This window comes from Camellia sinensis, chromosome 3, assembly GCF_055761805.1.
Source record: "Camellia sinensis isolate YWXY chromosome 3, ASM5576180v1, whole genome shotgun sequence".
NCBI lineage: Eukaryota > Viridiplantae > Streptophyta > Magnoliopsida > Ericales > Theaceae > Camellia > Camellia sinensis.
In genome coordinates, this window is record NC_138963.1 from 103495126 (window position 1) to 103512304 (window position 17179).

Genomic DNA, 17179 nt, shown 5'->3' on the forward strand with positions numbered 1-17179 from the left:
GGAGAGGACGCATGTAAACCTCCTCAGTGAGATGGCCATTAAGAAAAGTATTTTTAACATCTATTTGATAAAGAGGCCAAGAACGAACAGCAACGATAGAGATCAAAGTACAAACAATAGTCATCTTGGGAACAGGAGCAAAGGTCTCTTCATAATCAATACCATACTCTTATCAGAAACCTTTGGCAACCAGATGAGCTTTGTAGCGCTCAAGAGAACCATCAGAATGAGTCTTGACTTTGTAAACCTATTTGTAACCAATTAGATTCTTATCAGCAGGCAAAGGAATCAACTCCTAAGTACTAGTTTTTGGTAAAGCAGACAACTCATCCTCCATAGCTTTAACCCAATGAGGATCCTGACAGGCCTTCTTGTAAGACTGAGGTTCTGAAAAAGAGTGAATAGCAGACAAAAAAGTATGATAGGAAGCAGAAAAACATGTATTAGACCAATCCAACTTGTTTGGAGGATGACACACTCGAGTAGGATATCAGTGTCGGCAGGATCAGAGTCGTCAGAATTAGGAGGATCAGTAGCAGGGGCAGAGACAATCGGTAGAGGAGGAGCCTTGCGATGAAAATAAACTAACAACGAAGGAGGAGGAGGAGGAGAAGAAGAAATCGAAGGAGGAGAAACAGTTGGAGGAGAAGATGGAACAAACTCAGAAGGAACTGTGGAGATGTACTCATCAGACGGGACCTCAGAAGGAAACGGATCAATATGAACCAAATCCCCTTTGGAAACTGGGGCGGTGGGAGGAGGAAGCTGAAAGTAAGTCTTGTGCGGTCTTTGCAACATTTTGGGTTCTATGGTTGGAAAGAAACGCGAGGGTGTTCGAAGATTAATCTCGAGGGATAGATTGTTTGTGGGATTGTGTTTGCCATTTGACTTCTTTTTGGGTTTCGGGGAATCCTCTTTCTAAGGGGGTCCCCCTTTTTTTGTTAGCTAGAGATTGGTTGGCAGTGTGTGATATGTAGGCTTTTGCATTTGTGTTTTCTTGTTTAAGCCTTTGTTTTGTGTTTTTCTTTTTTTTTGTAAGAAGATGCCTCATCCTCGTTTACTTTCCTTTTTGATTTATCAATAAAGTTTTTTGTTGTTGATTAAAAAAAAAAAGGAAGTTGAAAGTAAGGTAGATGTTCAAGGAAAAAAACATGACGGGAGACATAAAGACGACGAGAAACAGGGTTGTAACACCGATAGCCTTTCTGAATAGGACTATATCCCAAAAAGACACAGAGGACAGACCGGGCACTAAGTTTGGTCCTATCTTTGCGGAGAAGAAGGACAAAACAAGCAGACCCAAACACACGGAGGGAGCAGTTAGGAATTTGGGAGAACAAAGCCTCACAAGGAGACTGGCCAGAAAAAAAGGGAGTAGGCATGCAGTTAAGAAGAAAAACAACAGTAAAAATTGCCTCCCCCCAGAATGGAGCCGGAACTGAGGTAGAGGGAAAAAGAGACCTAGCTGTCTCAAGGAGATGACGGTGTTTATGCTCGGCTCGACCAGTTTGGGTAGGTGTATCTGTACATGAAGTGTGGTGAATGGTACTTAAATTGGCCAAATGCTCACAGAACTCATTTTTAAAATATTTCCCACCCAAGTCAGACCTTAACACTTTAATTGTAGACCCAAACTGAGTAGTAATCATAGACTGAAAGGTATGGTATATCTGATAGAAACCGGACTTATGAGTCATAAGATAAACCCAAGTATAACGAGTGCAGTCATCAACAAAAGACACATAATACGTAGAACCTCATTTGGTGAGAATAGGAGAAGGGCCCCAAACATTATTATGAACTAAAGAAAATGGTGTATCAGATATAGTACTTTTACGAAAAGGTAAGGCTGTAATTTTAGCAAGTTTACACTCCCAACATTCAGTAAGTTCACTAGAAGAAACTTTACCTAATATACCTGACTGAGCTAAAGACTGTAAGCGGTCAGCAGACAAATGTCCTAATCTAGAATGCCACAAGTAGAAAGTAGTGGACAGAGAATCTAATTGAAAAGAGGAAAAACAGTTGGAGAAGTTGTTATAGGCAGATGAAAGCTCTCTACCACATAGAGGTCTCCAACTCTACGGCCAGTCCCAATCTGTTACTTAGACATCCGATCCTGCACAGAACAGCTAGAAAAAGAAAAGATAACATCAAAACCAGAGGCATTAGGCTGACTGATAGATAACAAACTGACAGATAATCGAGAAACAAAAAGGACAGATGGAATAGAGACAGTAGACATAGCAGATGGTAAGACAGACCCAACAGATATAACAGACATACCAAACCCATTAGCAACATTAACAGTAATAGGAAAAGGAAGGGGAGTACAATTTTGAAGTAAGAAGAGATGGGGAGTCATTTGATGAGAGGCACCAGAGTCAAAATCCAGATAGATGAAGAGATATCTGAAGGAGACCCAAGCAAATCTGAATGAAGAAAGGAAACAATGGAGGTAGACGGGGATCGCTGGGAGGTAGACAGTGTATGCTGAAGCTGACTAATTTGAGTATTCAAGGAAGCCCAGTCAGGATCAGGAGCTAGAGAGGAAGGGTAAAACTAGGTTTGAGACTGCTGAGAATACGAGCCAGACAAATATCCCTTCTTGGGACAGTGATACTTCCAATGGTCCCTTTGATGGCAGAAGACACTCATTAGGAGCTAGAGACGTCATAATAACCAGAAAGCTAAGGGGTTTAAGTGTAATAAACCCTAAATGGCCAAACAAGGGGTCAAAGGATAATAAACAAAAATCTGATGGGGCAAAATCTAATAAACCAATGCCAGATGGGTCAAATATGACCAAACAGAACTAGAAAAGGAGTTGCATAATTCCCCAAAACAGATGTAGCGAACTAGAGAAGAGATGGGTCAACCAAGAGAGATAATACCTCAGATGGGTCACGCAATCTGACCTACAACCAGCGAGAGAACCAGATGGGTCAACGTGTTGTCAGATTGCAATTCTGGTGACAAATACGATTTCGATGAACACCCAATGGCAGCGAAATAAATACTAAAGATCTAGACGAATTGCGATGATGAAATGCGATGACTAGACGAACCAAACGAAACGGTCAGACGAAGTACCCAACTGAGATGGGTTGACTTCGTGAGACCAGAGATCAGAATCAGAGGTGGTTGCTAGGGTTTCGAGTCCTTCAGGTTTCGAACCAAGCTCTGATACCATGTTACCTTTCTGAATAATGCTGTATATTCAATTGTGCTATAATACAATGTGTACATTTGATATATATAGCAATTCTAGACCTAATCTTAAATAGGAAACGTGAATAAACTTAAATCAATCCTAAACAGGAAACAATATTTACTATACTAATATTATTCTCACAATTGGAGGGAATTTGGAGGTTGAAAAGTCCACTTTTAGACGGCTACGAATAGTAATCCGAGAATAGTAAATTGAAAAAAAAAAAAAAGAAAAAAAAAAAAGGAAGAGCAGAAGATAGATCTAGGAATTACTCTTAGAATTCGTTAGGCATCACACCTAGGGTTTGATTGCATCACACAATCCATAAAGAAGCTTCAAAGCTCTAATTTTTTTCAATTATAAAATATCAACTCTATCAATTATAAGCATTACATGGTTTTATATATGATTAGGAGACTTCCTAAACCAACTAGAATAAAAAAAGGAAACTGCTAAAATATCTTTGATTTTTAAAACTAATTTAAGACCAAATAAGAAACAAAAACAAACACTAATTAAATAAATGACCTATGGCAAATATAAAATTATCAAAATACCCCTAACTTTAACAATCCTAAAAAACACAAAAATAATAATAAAATAAACTCTAATAATACTAGAAATATAATTGTAGAAGATTTCTATCAATTTCTCTATAAAATCATGCCAATGTCCAAGTGTCATCACATCTCTGAATTTAGTATTCCTTGAGCTTCTTATACTCTTCATCACTCCTTGTACCTTCTTATACTACATCTGTAACTAATTCGACTCATTCTCTAACTAACTAACTAACTAACTAACTAACCCTATCATCAACTAACTAGTCAACTAACTCTTACTCACCAACTAACTAATTCTCCACTTGTATAATTCCATCACCCTTAAAACAACCTTGGCCTCAAGGCTGGGGTGCATATCTTCCTTTAGTTTCACAAAAAATTCTAAGCAAGCTAACAATTTGTCCAAATCATAGCCCAACTGAATTTGTTGACGGTAATGAACACAAATTGTCAAGAATCATGGAACACACCATACACATTTCAAGCTTGAAAGTACTGCTGCAGGAGTTGGACTGCAATTTACAGTCTCATTCATCATCTTCGCCCAAAATTAATAAACAATGAAAAATCGGTTGAACACATAGGAACTTCTTTTAACAATATGAAGTTCAATTTAGTTGCGGCAACAATATTGAAGACCGCAGATATGGTGGGTGACTGACTTGGTGGTTTCACCATTGAAATACACAAGTACACATGTCCACCCGGATCCCAAATTTCGGAGATGCAACCATTGATCCTTTCTTGATACCAGTTGATATACATATAGACCAACAAAAAAAGAAAACCAAAACTAGGAATGAAGAACACAGCCGATCAGGGTAATGGAAAAATGAAGGAGAAATGGAACAATTTTGTCCTTTGATTGAATTCTCACTTCTTCTCGGATCAATCTCTTTTTCCATCAAGCAGAGATCAACTATCCCAAGATCAATCTTTGTCTGGTTTTGACCCACCTTTTCTGTGACTTCACCACTCAAGTTCATGATCAGCACGTCAGTGTCACTGAAAACATACTTGAGTACCCCATCGGACATGGTGGCAATGGCTTTCAACCCATTCTTTGAACACCTCTTCTTGCCCACCGAATGGTCGAACATTGCCTCTGTGAACCTCTCAACCTCTGAGCACTGCAAATCTGTCAAATGATTTCAGATTCGGCCTCTGTTTCTACATTCATCAGTTTCTCAATGCAATTGAAACCATCCCAACAGATCTCAATCAGATTTGAAAGCTTTGCATCAATTTCTTGAAGATCTTTGCAAAACTCATTGCAAAATGACTCCAAGGCTTCTTGTGGTGTTGCCATTGCCGAAGATCGTTGGCTTTGATGCCACTTGATGCAAACACAAAGTATTTAAAAGAGAAAATAGCGGGGGAGAGAGAGAGAGAGATTATCACATGAATTCTATACAATTTGACACTCATTATACCTTCTTATACTACATACATCTATACCTAATTCCAGTTATTCACTAACTTACTAAGTCTTGTCAATTCAACTAACCCTCACCTAACTCTTGCTTACTCATCAACTAACTAATTCTCCACTTGTATCATTCTGTTCATATCTCGTTTTTCTGGGTGGATATTCTTCTTGGGCTTCAGTTGCTAACAGCTACTATATATATGTGTTTCATGTCCAGTTGGATAATTTTATTTTTACTTGGAATGTGAAGGTAATTGGAAAACTAAGTGAGGGGAAAGCATCTCACGTTCCATATCGAGATTCCAAGCTTACCCGCCTCCTGCAATCTTCACTAAGTGGCCACGGACATGTTTCGGTAAGTTTGAGAAGCAAAAGAAATATGTTAGGATGAGTTTGCATGAATTTTTTTTCCCCAAAAATCATCTTATTTGTATTGTACGGCTACAAGTCCACAAGGTACTACGAGGCTATATACCAAATATTTGTTTCATGTTGTCAAGTCTTTCCTGTAAATATTTTCCCAATTACAACTTCATTATGTAATCTGTGAACAAACTTAGTGAAGCTTATTCTGAACTATAATGCAATACATAAACAAAGGTATTATGATGCAATATGATCTGACATGCATCTTACCTTTTTTTTTGGGTTCTCTTCTCAACCCAGCTTATATGCACAGTTACTCCTGCATCGAGCAATATGGAGGAAACTCATAATACATTAAAATTTGCTAGCAGGGCAAAGCGCGTTGAGATATTTGCCTCACGTAATAAGGTATGTCTTGGCAGTGGTATAATATATGATATTTCAAGAAGAATGTACTGTAATATATGCTTAAAGTTCACTATATGCTGATTAACAAAATATGTTTTTTTTCTCCAGATTATTGATGAAAAATCTTTGATTAAAAAGTATCAAAGAGAAATATCAGTCCTTAAAGAAGAACTTGATCAGCTAAAGAAGGGGATGGTTGCTGGTGTCAATCATGAGGAGCTTTTGACCTTAAGACAAAGGGTTTTCTTTCAACTCTTTTGTTTTCATTATGAGATTGCAACTGGCTTACTTTGACTAACATTGAAGCTAAACTTCTTGTTTCATATGTTAATTATTGTTGCTTTTCTCAGTCTGTGACCTGATCCTTCACTGAGACTGGCTACGTAGATTTAGGTTCTCATGCGATGTTCACATTTTGTTGTTTATGTAATAGTTGGAAGAAGGTCAAGTGAAGATGCAATCAAGATTGGAGGAAGAGGAGGAAGCCAAGGCTGCTCTAATGAGTAGAATACAAAGGCTAACCAAGCTCATACTTGTTTCTACAAAGAATACAATTTTGAATGAGGTGCCCAGTCATCAACAGAGTCATTCTGTTGGCGAAGATGATGTAAGCTGCCTATTCAAATCTCTATAAATATGACCTGACCTGACATTTTCTGATCTGAATCTCTCTCTCTCTCTCCCTCGTTTTGTTTGAACCCTTATTGTAGCTTGATCATTTAGTTGGACCAAAATGTAACTAAATGTTAGAATTTTTGTCAAAATTTAGGTAGCTGGGGATCTAGTAATTTTTCTTGGTTTTGGGACAAAGCAAGTGAACAAGAATTGGCTTTCCTAATTTTGTAGTATTTGTACAACTTGGACTGGGACATTCTAAAATTGGAAGAAGTTTTATCTTCAATTACTAATTTATAATGCCGTAATTATGATTCTATATTTTATATTTATTAGAATTGAACACTATTTTTGGGATGAATTTCCAAATTCCAATTCTCCATTTTATAATTTTTATGAAATGAACACTTTTTTTAACTAGGCTTCACTTATCAGCAGTTTTTTGTAGTTATTGAGCCTTGGTTTGGTTTTCCTCCCAGGCTATATAATCACAAAAGACAAAAAAAAAGCTACAAAATCACAAAAAGACAAAAAAGCTACAAAAGTACCAAAATATCCCATATACAAACAAATAGTAAAAAAAGTATCATTCTATACTAAGGGCAATTTTGTCATTCTAAAGCCAAAAAGTCAAAAAAGCCAAACAAGAATACCAAACAACTAAAAAAGCCCCTGGCTAAAAAAGTCAAAAAAGCCAACTAAAAAAGCCAAAGCCAAAACCAAACGACACCTGAAATGATTCGTGTTCTCGTTTTAGTTTTTCTAATGTAATGTGTTCAATATTGTAATTTTGAGAGCTGAAAGATATTGCCATGGCTAATCAAAGGGTTAGTTTTGAGTTGCTCGATATTTTTGCAGTTCTCGACATAAATTTATGCCTTTATGCTTTTGTATGGTTTCAATTTTCTTTTAGGCAACTTTCATTAATAGTCATCTTGATGTTTGCTGTGTTCATTCCAGCAATGGTTTCTTTTGGGAAATCTCTCCCTCGCTCTTCACATGCTTTCCGCGCACACACACGCACACAAAAGATACAATATGTTTCCAATACAACTTTGTTTTCGGTTATGTGTTTTGTGTTTCAATCTAGAAAACCTGAATTTGATGATCTTTTCATGTTATTTCAGAAACTGGATGTTTTGCATGATGGTTCTTTGCACATAGAGAGTGAGAATCACAAAGATTCCCCATCTTCTGCTTTGTTAGCTTCATCAGATCATTCTAATGAATTTAAACACAGAAGATCTTCCAGCAAGTGGAATGATGAACTGTCACCGACTGCCAGTACAGTTACCGAATCAACTCAAGTGGGTAAACTCATCAGTGTTTCTTCCTGTGGTATAAAACTGTGTTTTGCTGCTTCCTCTTTTTTGTCGCTTCCCCCCAGCTCTCATTTTCTGTATCATTTACCATGCGAAACCAGCCAATAACTTGCTTAGTTTATGGAGGTTGCTTCTGTTAATTGTTAGCAAATACTTAACTCATTGGTTGCATTAATTATGGCAGTGAAACAGTTTCCTCATGCACTCTATTTGACTGAAACTTGTTCATGCTGTATGCTGTTTTTTTGGGTCTATAAGTTACACACGTGTGCATATGCACACTGGATAAACTTTATTTGAATAAAAGGCAGACACAATGCACATAACTCTTCCCATATGAAAGTATACTTTGTTGTTGGGGATTGGGATTTAGTTATTTGTGACTACCTCTCTCATTATCTTGCATTAATTTAATCTGTCACAATTTTGCCAAGTGGCAAAAATTTAAAACAGCAGACTAATATTAACAAAAGAGATGAAAAGTGGTCCTGGATTAGTGATAGAAAGAGATTTTATGTTGAAAAATAAATTCACGCTATTTCACAACATATTTTACATTATCATTGATTCATTCCTGCTCAATCATATTCGTTGTTAAAAGTGTAATGCATCTTTGAGTACGAGACGATTTATAAACAATAATCTAGCTGTGTCTCACCTTTTGGTTAGAATTGTTCTGACTATATGTTGAGCCATTGATATTTATATAATCATTGCGAGTTACATTTGAAATAGTTATCTCATTTCTGTTGCTACTATTCTATGGTAGTATGCCATTATGTTGTAGTTCCTAGTCCTACAAATCTGTGATAGATATGTAGATTCTGTACATGACATTTAACATCTGTAAACATACTTGTGTTGGGCTGCAGGGTGGGATGACAATGTCAGATCAAATGGATCTCCTAGTTGAGCAAGTTAAGATGCTTGCAGGTGAGATTGCATTCAGCACCAGTACCTTGAAGCGTTTGGTGGAACAGTCTGTCAATGACCCTGATAACTCGAAAACTCAAGTAAATCTTTTATTCATCATTTTAAGATGTATGCTTCGTTTTAATATGGTGCATTCATTTTCAATTGTGCAAACCTTTCTTATGCAAAATATGGCTTACCTTTCTTTGAAAATGTTTACACAAGCAAATCTGTTTGTATGAGAAAACCTTGGCGTGCTTGATAAACTAATGTTATCCAATGTTGGGATTTTATCTTTGATTCCTCATTTAATGAGATATGTTCAACTAGGAATTTGGTCTTAGCCTCTGTGACAATTGACAAGGAATGGTAGTAAGAATTGAGTGTACCCAAGGTAGATTCATAGGGGTGAAAATGAGCTGAGCTAAAAAGCACAGGAACAGACATACAACAAGTGAGTTGACATGGGCAAAACATATAATTTTATGTCATATATTTGAATATTGTTACATATATTTTATGTCAAATATTTATTCTCATCAAATTCATCAACCTTGGGTATGCTACTCCGGTGAAAAAATATATAAAAGAAATATGAGACACCACATGTCCCCAGTGTCCCTAATGTGTCCATTGCGTGTCCAACCGAAAAAATGGGGCACTTCCTCCAACGTACGTGACTACCAAAGAGGTGTCTGTGCTTCATAGGAATTGAGCCAAGTTGATTATCTGACTATTTGAGAATGGGTCAACAGCATTTGGATTGTGTTAAATTTGGCTCTAACTTGGTTTAGATTGGTTGAACTCAGTTTGAGCTCTGCTTGAACTTTATGGTGGAAGCTAGAGCTTGGCTCGTTTTCTGTTTTAGAAATGAACATGTAATTTTTCCTCTTATTTCATGGGTAAGGTCTTTCTTGTCATCTTATGCAAATTGCAATGCAATTTTTGAAAAACAATAATGCTGCCCTTGCGACTTTAGTTGGCCAATTTTTAGCCAATTTTCAAATGTGTTGCCAAATCAACTTGCATTTCTTTCACAAAATACATTCTAGTTGATTAAGGAACATGATTGTGAGATGGTCCAGTGTAGCATGAAATTTTATTGCTTCTTCGCTTGGGCTGGTGCTCATCTCCAGTCAGGACATTTGATCCTTTTTATTGTTGTTGCACAGTTGGTTAAGGAATCATGTTCCTTTCCTTGAACAGTTAGAATTTGAACACCATAAATTTTGTCGGAGTTCCAATTTTTTTCATGGTCATAACCTTCCAGGAGCCAAAATGACTGAGATTGCCTTGACAATAATGAGTTGAGTTCCTGCTCAAGTTCAGCTCATTTTGTAGGACAAATGTGCTCAGTGGTAAAGGTTCTACATCCAGATGTTCTGCACTCCAGCTACTCATGACACATGAGCCACCTGGCCTGTTTTACTGGGTGGGGTGCCTCCTCTTGGGTAGCATGATTTGGTGTTGGAGATTTTGAGAGTGATTCTGTATGTGGCTCTAATGTGCATTTTCAAGAGTAATGACATACAAATAAAATTGCCATATAGAATGATGTGGCTCTTTATTGTCCTATCATTTCATAAAACACCCATTACTGCTCTTCATATAGAAATGTCACTGGCACACCATTCTAGATGAGATTTCTATATAAAGGTTCTGTTTACTTACCATTTTTCCATTTTCAATGTGCCTCCTGTTGGATTTCCCCTTCACTATCAAATAAGTTGTCTTCAGTTGTTGAGAGTTTTGGGCTTGGGTTTTGTACTCTCCTTTTGACTAATAAGAATGCAAAGTTGATAACAGAAATTTGCAAACAGTGTATGACACTAATAAATGCAGTAATAAGAATGAAAATCAGAGTGCTAGATTGAGCTTAAACACCTACATCTCGATCCCAAAAAAGAAGACAAAGAAGCTAATGGAGCAGGCTCTATTTTTCATGGAAGCTAGTCCAAAAGCTTTGATTACAAGCTGGAGGAAACTTTTATAAGGTTCTGAGGCTTTCATAAGAAAAGTGCTACAATGTCATTTATTTATTTCAAATATAAGGGCTATTGTTATTTCCAACAAAATAAAATAGGCTAAAGTAATTAATTGGCCCCTAAATGGTCACGTAACTCACTTAAAAATCCCATGACCTTTTGAATCAAAGCACGCAGATAAAAATACCCAGAATTATACTCTGAATCCATAAACACAATATGGAATCTCTGTAAGTAGAAACACAGTTTACACTATGCGTGGTTGCGCCAGTAATGCGGCTTGTCTGCTTTGCCTTTAGCATGCTCTAGTGCTTGCAAATACAACTCCTCCATATGCTTTGCACACGATTCCTGTTTTATTTTTTTTGCCAAACTAAATCTTAGTTAATTTTCTCTTCTCTTCCACACAAATTTTATACCATCTATGCTTCTTTATTTTTGATTTTTTGATTTTTTTTTAGTTTTATGTTTTAGTTACGCTGTGTTTGGATCATGGATTTGGAAAGGGAAAGGGGAATGGAGAAAAAATTTAGCTTATATTTCATGCACACCTTCCTTAGCTTATATTTCAAATGTTGTGTTTGGATATGCAAATTTCTTGTCAAATAGAAGTACATGGACCAATCTGTTTTTTGTCTCTTGGACCTTTGATTAATATTTTATGTGTTAGTCTGATCTTTCAATATGTACTACTGCCTCTGGTATTTCAACTATTTCTGCAAGTGTAAACTCAAATTTCATATTGGTCATTTTAAGGGCACACATTTCTACTTTGCAGATCCTGTACAAGTATAAGAAGTTGGTCTGAAATAACTTAAATAACTAATCACAATATATCACTATAAATTTTCATGTGGTGCTTGTATTTTATTTTCTTAGTGTTGGGCTCATTATTTGTGTGGTTGTGCCTGCTTTCTCATATGCAGATTCAGAACTTGGAACGTGAAATCCTTGAAAAGAGGAGGCAGATGAGGATTTTGGAACAACGTATTACTGAGAGTGGTGAGGCTTCAATTGCTAATGCTTCATTGGTTGACATGCAACAGGTAATCATACTTCATCATCATTGGATTGTCCTCTTCAATTTTCTTATAATTTGCACCTCAAAGTCCATCCTAGGTTCATTATTATTGACATATTGCTTAACAATTGCCTCTTTATCTTCTCTCTTCTTTCTTTTTCCCCTGGTGCAACAGACGGTGATGAAATTGATGGCCCAGTGTAATGAAAAAGGTTTTGAGCTAGAGGTTGGTACTCCTATATAGTTGTCAAATACTGTTTTATCTGCAAATTTTGGTGGGTAGTTTTTCTTCAGACCATGGTATGTCACCACTCATTTGTTACCTTATAGTGGTAAAGCTGCCTGTTATCAATGTTACATCTTTTTGTTAAATATTTTTTTGATAAATGCAGATAAAATCAGCAGATAATCGCATCCTCCAGGAACAACTGCAGAACAAGGTCAAAATAACATCATTCTACTATACTTCTTTCACATAATTCCATCTGTTTGAAGATTATGCTCATTGTTGTCAAATCGAGAATCGAATCGTGAATCGTTTTGCTAAAATAGTGAATCGTGAGTCGTATCGAATTGCGAATTGTAAGATTCATTTTATTTTTTATAATATATAATTTTATATATTTATATATAGATAAAAAATCACTCATATGTAAATATCAATATAACTAAGTTTTATATATGTATATACATACAACATCATGTGTATCAATATAACTAACTGATCTATTATATATGCCTTGATAGTTTAGCGAAAATGATGTTATTTCATGCATTATGTGAGCAAAACCAAAAATAGAATTGAATGGCAGTGAATCGTAATAAATTGTAGTTCATTGCACATTGAATCGCACGATTCACTCAATTTTCGATTCAACAGCATGATCCAAATCGTTTTAGTGGAAACTCGTATCGAATCGTGAATTGTATGATTCTAACAACCATGATTATGCTAGCAATTTTCATTATATAAATTGTTGCATCTCTAGAGGTCCTGACTTGGAGCGATGACAAGTGTTAAGTCACTCCCAATGTGAGTTTAAGTCATGGGAATTAGCCTCTCTGCCTACATGTTTGCCTCTTCTGGGTCCTGCTATAAGCAGGAGCCTTGCGCACTGGGATTCGATTTTTAAAATGATGTCTCTCTGCTTTAACTTTTCCTGTCTTTTGCTTAAATCATTGTTACTGTGTTTGTTGCAATCAGTGTGCAGAGAATAAGGAATTGCAAGAAAAAATAAGTCTCCTGCAACAACAATTGGCTTCAACGAGCAGTGGGAAATTATCACCTTCTGAATGGTGTTCATCTGAAGAATACGCAGATGAGTTGAGAAAGAAAATTCAGTCCCAGGTGAGTTGGATCTTCTGGATTTTGAATGGGCATGGCTTAACAGAATTGTGGTCAGAGAAATTGATGTTTTTGGTGGCAATTTGATTAAATAATCCCATATCCTGTACCCTCTTAGATGTTGCCATTGTATAGTTTTCTATTGAAGATTTAAGAATTCTTTGATCACAGCTGGCTTTATAAATTCACTTCCAAAAGACATCTTACAGAAGCAAAGTGGTGTAGAGAATATAATGTCTTTTATACCAACTACAATAAATTTTGACCTGCCGTTAGCCTTGCACTGGGAAAAAAAAGTTGGTGTGTTTTGTCATTCAAGCGTGATTTGTGTCTGGAATTTTCTTTTATATTTGTGGGAAAAACTCAGCATATGCATAATTGGATGTTCACAGAATTTGTTCAGAAGTTGGATTTTAATGCTCTGCTTGTTCCAGCAGAAAACTTTTTCCATCAAATGTTTTCGTGTTTGGTTGCAACCTTGAAACTATTGTACTAATGGCTGTATTAGTGGTGGTGGTAGTGGCGGTTGAGCTGATGTTGAGGTGGTGGCCGTGGTAGTGATGTTATTGTGTGCTTGTGAGGTGGTGGTGGAAGTGGTGGCGGTTGCGGTGACAACAGTGGTTGGTGGTGGTCGTAGTGTTATGGTGGAGGTGGTAGTTCGGTGATATTGGTAGATTTTAGGGGTTGTTTGGAATGATCTAAATAAGTGCACTTTTTGACTTTTTATGAAATATGGGTTGGGTTTGGGTTGGGTTTGAAGTGATGTGTAAGAGAGGTGATGTGACTTAAATAAGATGATGTGACTTAAATAGGATAGTGACTTTTTGACTTTTTTGTCTTTTTGAAGACATGCCAAACTTGGCCTTAATTCTGGAAAACGTTTTCCACCTTTCAAAAATGGAATATTTTCTGCCCAAATTTTCTGTTTTATCAAATATCAAAAAATGCAGAAGCTATTTCATAGAAAATGTTTTCCACTGAAACAAGCGTAGCATAAGTGTAAAGTGTAGAGTTTGGTATCGTGAGCGGATCCTTGTATAAAAGATGTTGCTCCTACCTTCAATGTGTGTATTGTGTAAAATTAACTGAAATCTGCAACTGACATGGATGTTCAACATAGCTAATGATTACACATGTTTTTGTTTCTTTGAGCAGGAAATTGAGAATGAGAAACTAAAGCTAGAACACGTACAGATTTTAGAGGAGAACAGTGGATTACGTGTGCAGAATCAAAAATTGTCTGAAGAAGCTTCTTATGCAAAGGAACTGGCCTCTGCTGCTGCGGTTGAGTTGAAGAATTTGGCTGGTGAAGTCACAAAGCTTTCACAACAGAATGCAAAACTGGAGAAAGAATTATTAGTTGTTCGGGAATCCACACATTCTAGGGGCTCTGGTTTACAAACTGGTAATGGGGGCAACCGGAAGTATAGTGACAGCATAAAACCAGGGAGAAAAGGACGGCTTTCTGGCCGTTCTAATGAAGTTTCAGGAATGGTCTATGATGAATTCGACTCGTGGGATCTTGACCTAGATGATTTAAAAATGGAGTTGCAGGCAAGGAAACAACGGGAGGCGGTCCTTGAGGCTGCCTTGGCTGAGAAGGAATTTGTTGAAGATGAATACCGGAAAACTGTTGAAGAAGCAAAGAAAAGGGAGGCAGCTTTGGAAAATGATTTAGCCAACATGTGGGTGCTTGTTGCACAGCTGAAAAACGAGGGGGGAGCTATCCCTGAGTTCAGCATGAATGGGAGGCATATTGATGGAATAAACCATGTGAATGATCCTAAATTAGATGTTGACAGTAAGGATACCGTCCTCAAAGAGAGGCGAGTTGCGGATGTGACAAAACCAACTCAAGATGTTTCCAAGGAAGAATCCCTTGTTCTTCGTTTGAAGGTAACTCTCCCTCACTCAGTCCATGCATTACATGTAGACAAGCTTGCATGTGTTCCCATTTATTTGGATGTGTCTCTTCGGTTAAGTTAATTTTACAAGAAAGAAAAGACTGAAAAATGGCTCACCAAGAGTGTACACCATCTGCTCGACCTCAGAAACTTCATAAGATTCCACTTAGTTTATTTTAATGTAGGGAACCTAGTTTGGTTTGATTTGGTCACGTGGCTTCTTAAGGTAATTTGCTTTTGGGTGATTCTAGTGTTTTAAATGCTTTCAGGCTCGAATGCAAGAGATGAAGGAAAAAGAACTCAAATTTTCGGGGAATGGGGATGCAAATTCTCATGTATGTAAAGTATGTTTTGAATCACCAACTGCCACAATGCTTCTCCCTTGCCGGCATTTTTGTTGTAAGTTATTTGAACCTTTAAGCTCTGAACTTCCTTAAACCTTGAGCTCAGTTTTTGACTTATTTTACAGTATTGACTTTTGTTCATCTTTTGCAGTGTGTAAATCCTGTTCGCTTGCTTGTTCCGAGTGTCCAATCTGTCGCACAAAGATCGCAGATAGGATTTTTGCTTTCACTTGATAATAGTGTGCTTTATTATCCCCTGAATCTGGGTCAGGTAATTCAGTTTTCTGCACTTGATGTTTACATAACCATGTGAACGTCAAAGCTTCGTGCATGTTTCACTCTTGCAACTGTATGAATATGATGGTAGAAATATTACAAATAGACATGAGACTATTGTTCCTCTTCTTGCAACATGTTCAACAATAAGTTGGTGGACATGGTTGCCCCTTGTGGGTGATACCGTGACATGATGCGACTTATTTGAGTTTGTTAACAGTAATTAGAACTGTAAAACAAACCAAGCTACTTGGGCTTGACTCGTGTTTGGCTCGTCCAGCTCATGTGACATTGACAAACCAAACTTGAACACATAAAAGCGTGATAAATTTAAAGTCGAGCTTGAACAATCAACTAGGCTTGATAAGTTTATATATACTACAAAAACCCAAGCTACTTGAGAGCTCCATTCATGTTCGGCTCATTAAAAACTCATTCGAGATCGGCTCGTTATGTAAACAAAGTTAAGCTTGAACATAGATTGAAAATCTTTTCAAATAAAGCTTAACAACTTACTACTTGGCTCGTTTACATTCCTAAATAATATTTCCTTGGTAAATTTTGCATCGTTGATTGTGCAGTTAATTTTATCTTTAGGGGAATGAAGTTTTTATAACATATTTCTATTTCTTTATTTTCCTTGCAGGGCTTTGTTGTATTTCACCTGCATCTAGTTTTCTCTGGAAAGATTGGTGCCATTCTTTTATTAGTTAGCCGCCTGTATGTAACCGCTGAAAAGTTATATTTGTCTCTGTACCCTCTCCCAAGGGCTGTAAAATAAGAGGGAAAAAAAAAATGTAAAAACTAAATATAAGCACATTTGGAAATTTCCAATGCAGCATGCTCTGTTTTGTTTCTCAAATACCCAGAAGTGTGGATATATACATTCTTCAAACATATCTTGCAATGTATACAACAATGTAAGCTCCCTACAAGAATATTTATTTCCCCCTCTTTGTACGACTTTGTTGAATTTTTGCTGATTCTTTTATTCCAATTTAGTTTCCTAACAAATTCCCTAATAAACTAACTATTAATTCAGTCTTTTTTTTTTTTTTTTTTTTTTTTGTGATGGATTTACAGCCTTCACCCGTGTGGGTTTAAAATTTTTCAAATAACATAAAATAAAGCATGTGATTTGTTTTATTAACGTCCAGAATCTGATTTGATTGGGATCTTGTTAGTAGTTGTGGGTTGGTGTTGGGTGAACAATGAATGGTGTGGATTCTGCGCACGACAAGATTGCAGATAACTTTAGAATCTGCATTTTTGTACGTCTTAATTAATTGGCAATTCGGATTAATAACATTCTGGTATAGGTTCCCAATTGAAATTAATCTACAAGCAGAGCTTGGTTTAGTGGCAAGACCCTGAATTTTTTGCTTAAAGTCCGGATTCGAGTTTTCATAGTCTTTTGTCAAGACAAACATACTTTTAATGCTCAGAGCACGCATGGGCTTTAGTTTTGGATCCCG

The 17179-nt window shown here is 36.7% G+C and overlaps 1 protein-coding gene across 3 annotated transcripts in view; it reads left to right on the forward strand.

Annotated features, from left to right (window-relative positions):
- LOC114281838 (kinesin-like protein KIN-7D, mitochondrial) overlaps positions 1 to 16664 on the forward strand; it is a 34033-nt gene extending 17369 nt beyond the window's left edge. For all 3 annotated transcript variants that reach the window (XM_028224437.2, XM_028224438.2, XM_028224439.2), the window contains 14 exons: positions 5457 to 5561; positions 5873 to 5980; positions 6089 to 6220; positions 6414 to 6587; positions 7723 to 7902; positions 8790 to 8930; positions 11741 to 11860; positions 12011 to 12061; positions 12228 to 12275; positions 13040 to 13183; positions 14336 to 15076; positions 15354 to 15483; positions 15580 to 15699; positions 16351 to 16664. In XM_028224437.2, the coding sequence (XP_028080238.2) occupies positions 5457 to 5561; positions 5873 to 5980; positions 6089 to 6220; positions 6414 to 6587; positions 7723 to 7902; positions 8790 to 8930; positions 11741 to 11860; positions 12011 to 12061; positions 12228 to 12275; positions 13040 to 13183; positions 14336 to 15076; positions 15354 to 15483; positions 15580 to 15662 (2157 nt within the window). In that variant the 3' untranslated portion in view covers positions 15663 to 15699; positions 16351 to 16664. The remainder of the gene's footprint in view (positions 1 to 5456; positions 5562 to 5872; positions 5981 to 6088; positions 6221 to 6413; positions 6588 to 7722; positions 7903 to 8789; positions 8931 to 11740; positions 11861 to 12010; positions 12062 to 12227; positions 12276 to 13039; positions 13184 to 14335; positions 15077 to 15353; positions 15484 to 15579; positions 15700 to 16350) is intronic.
- The last annotated feature ends 515 nt before the right edge of the window (positions 16665 to 17179 follow it).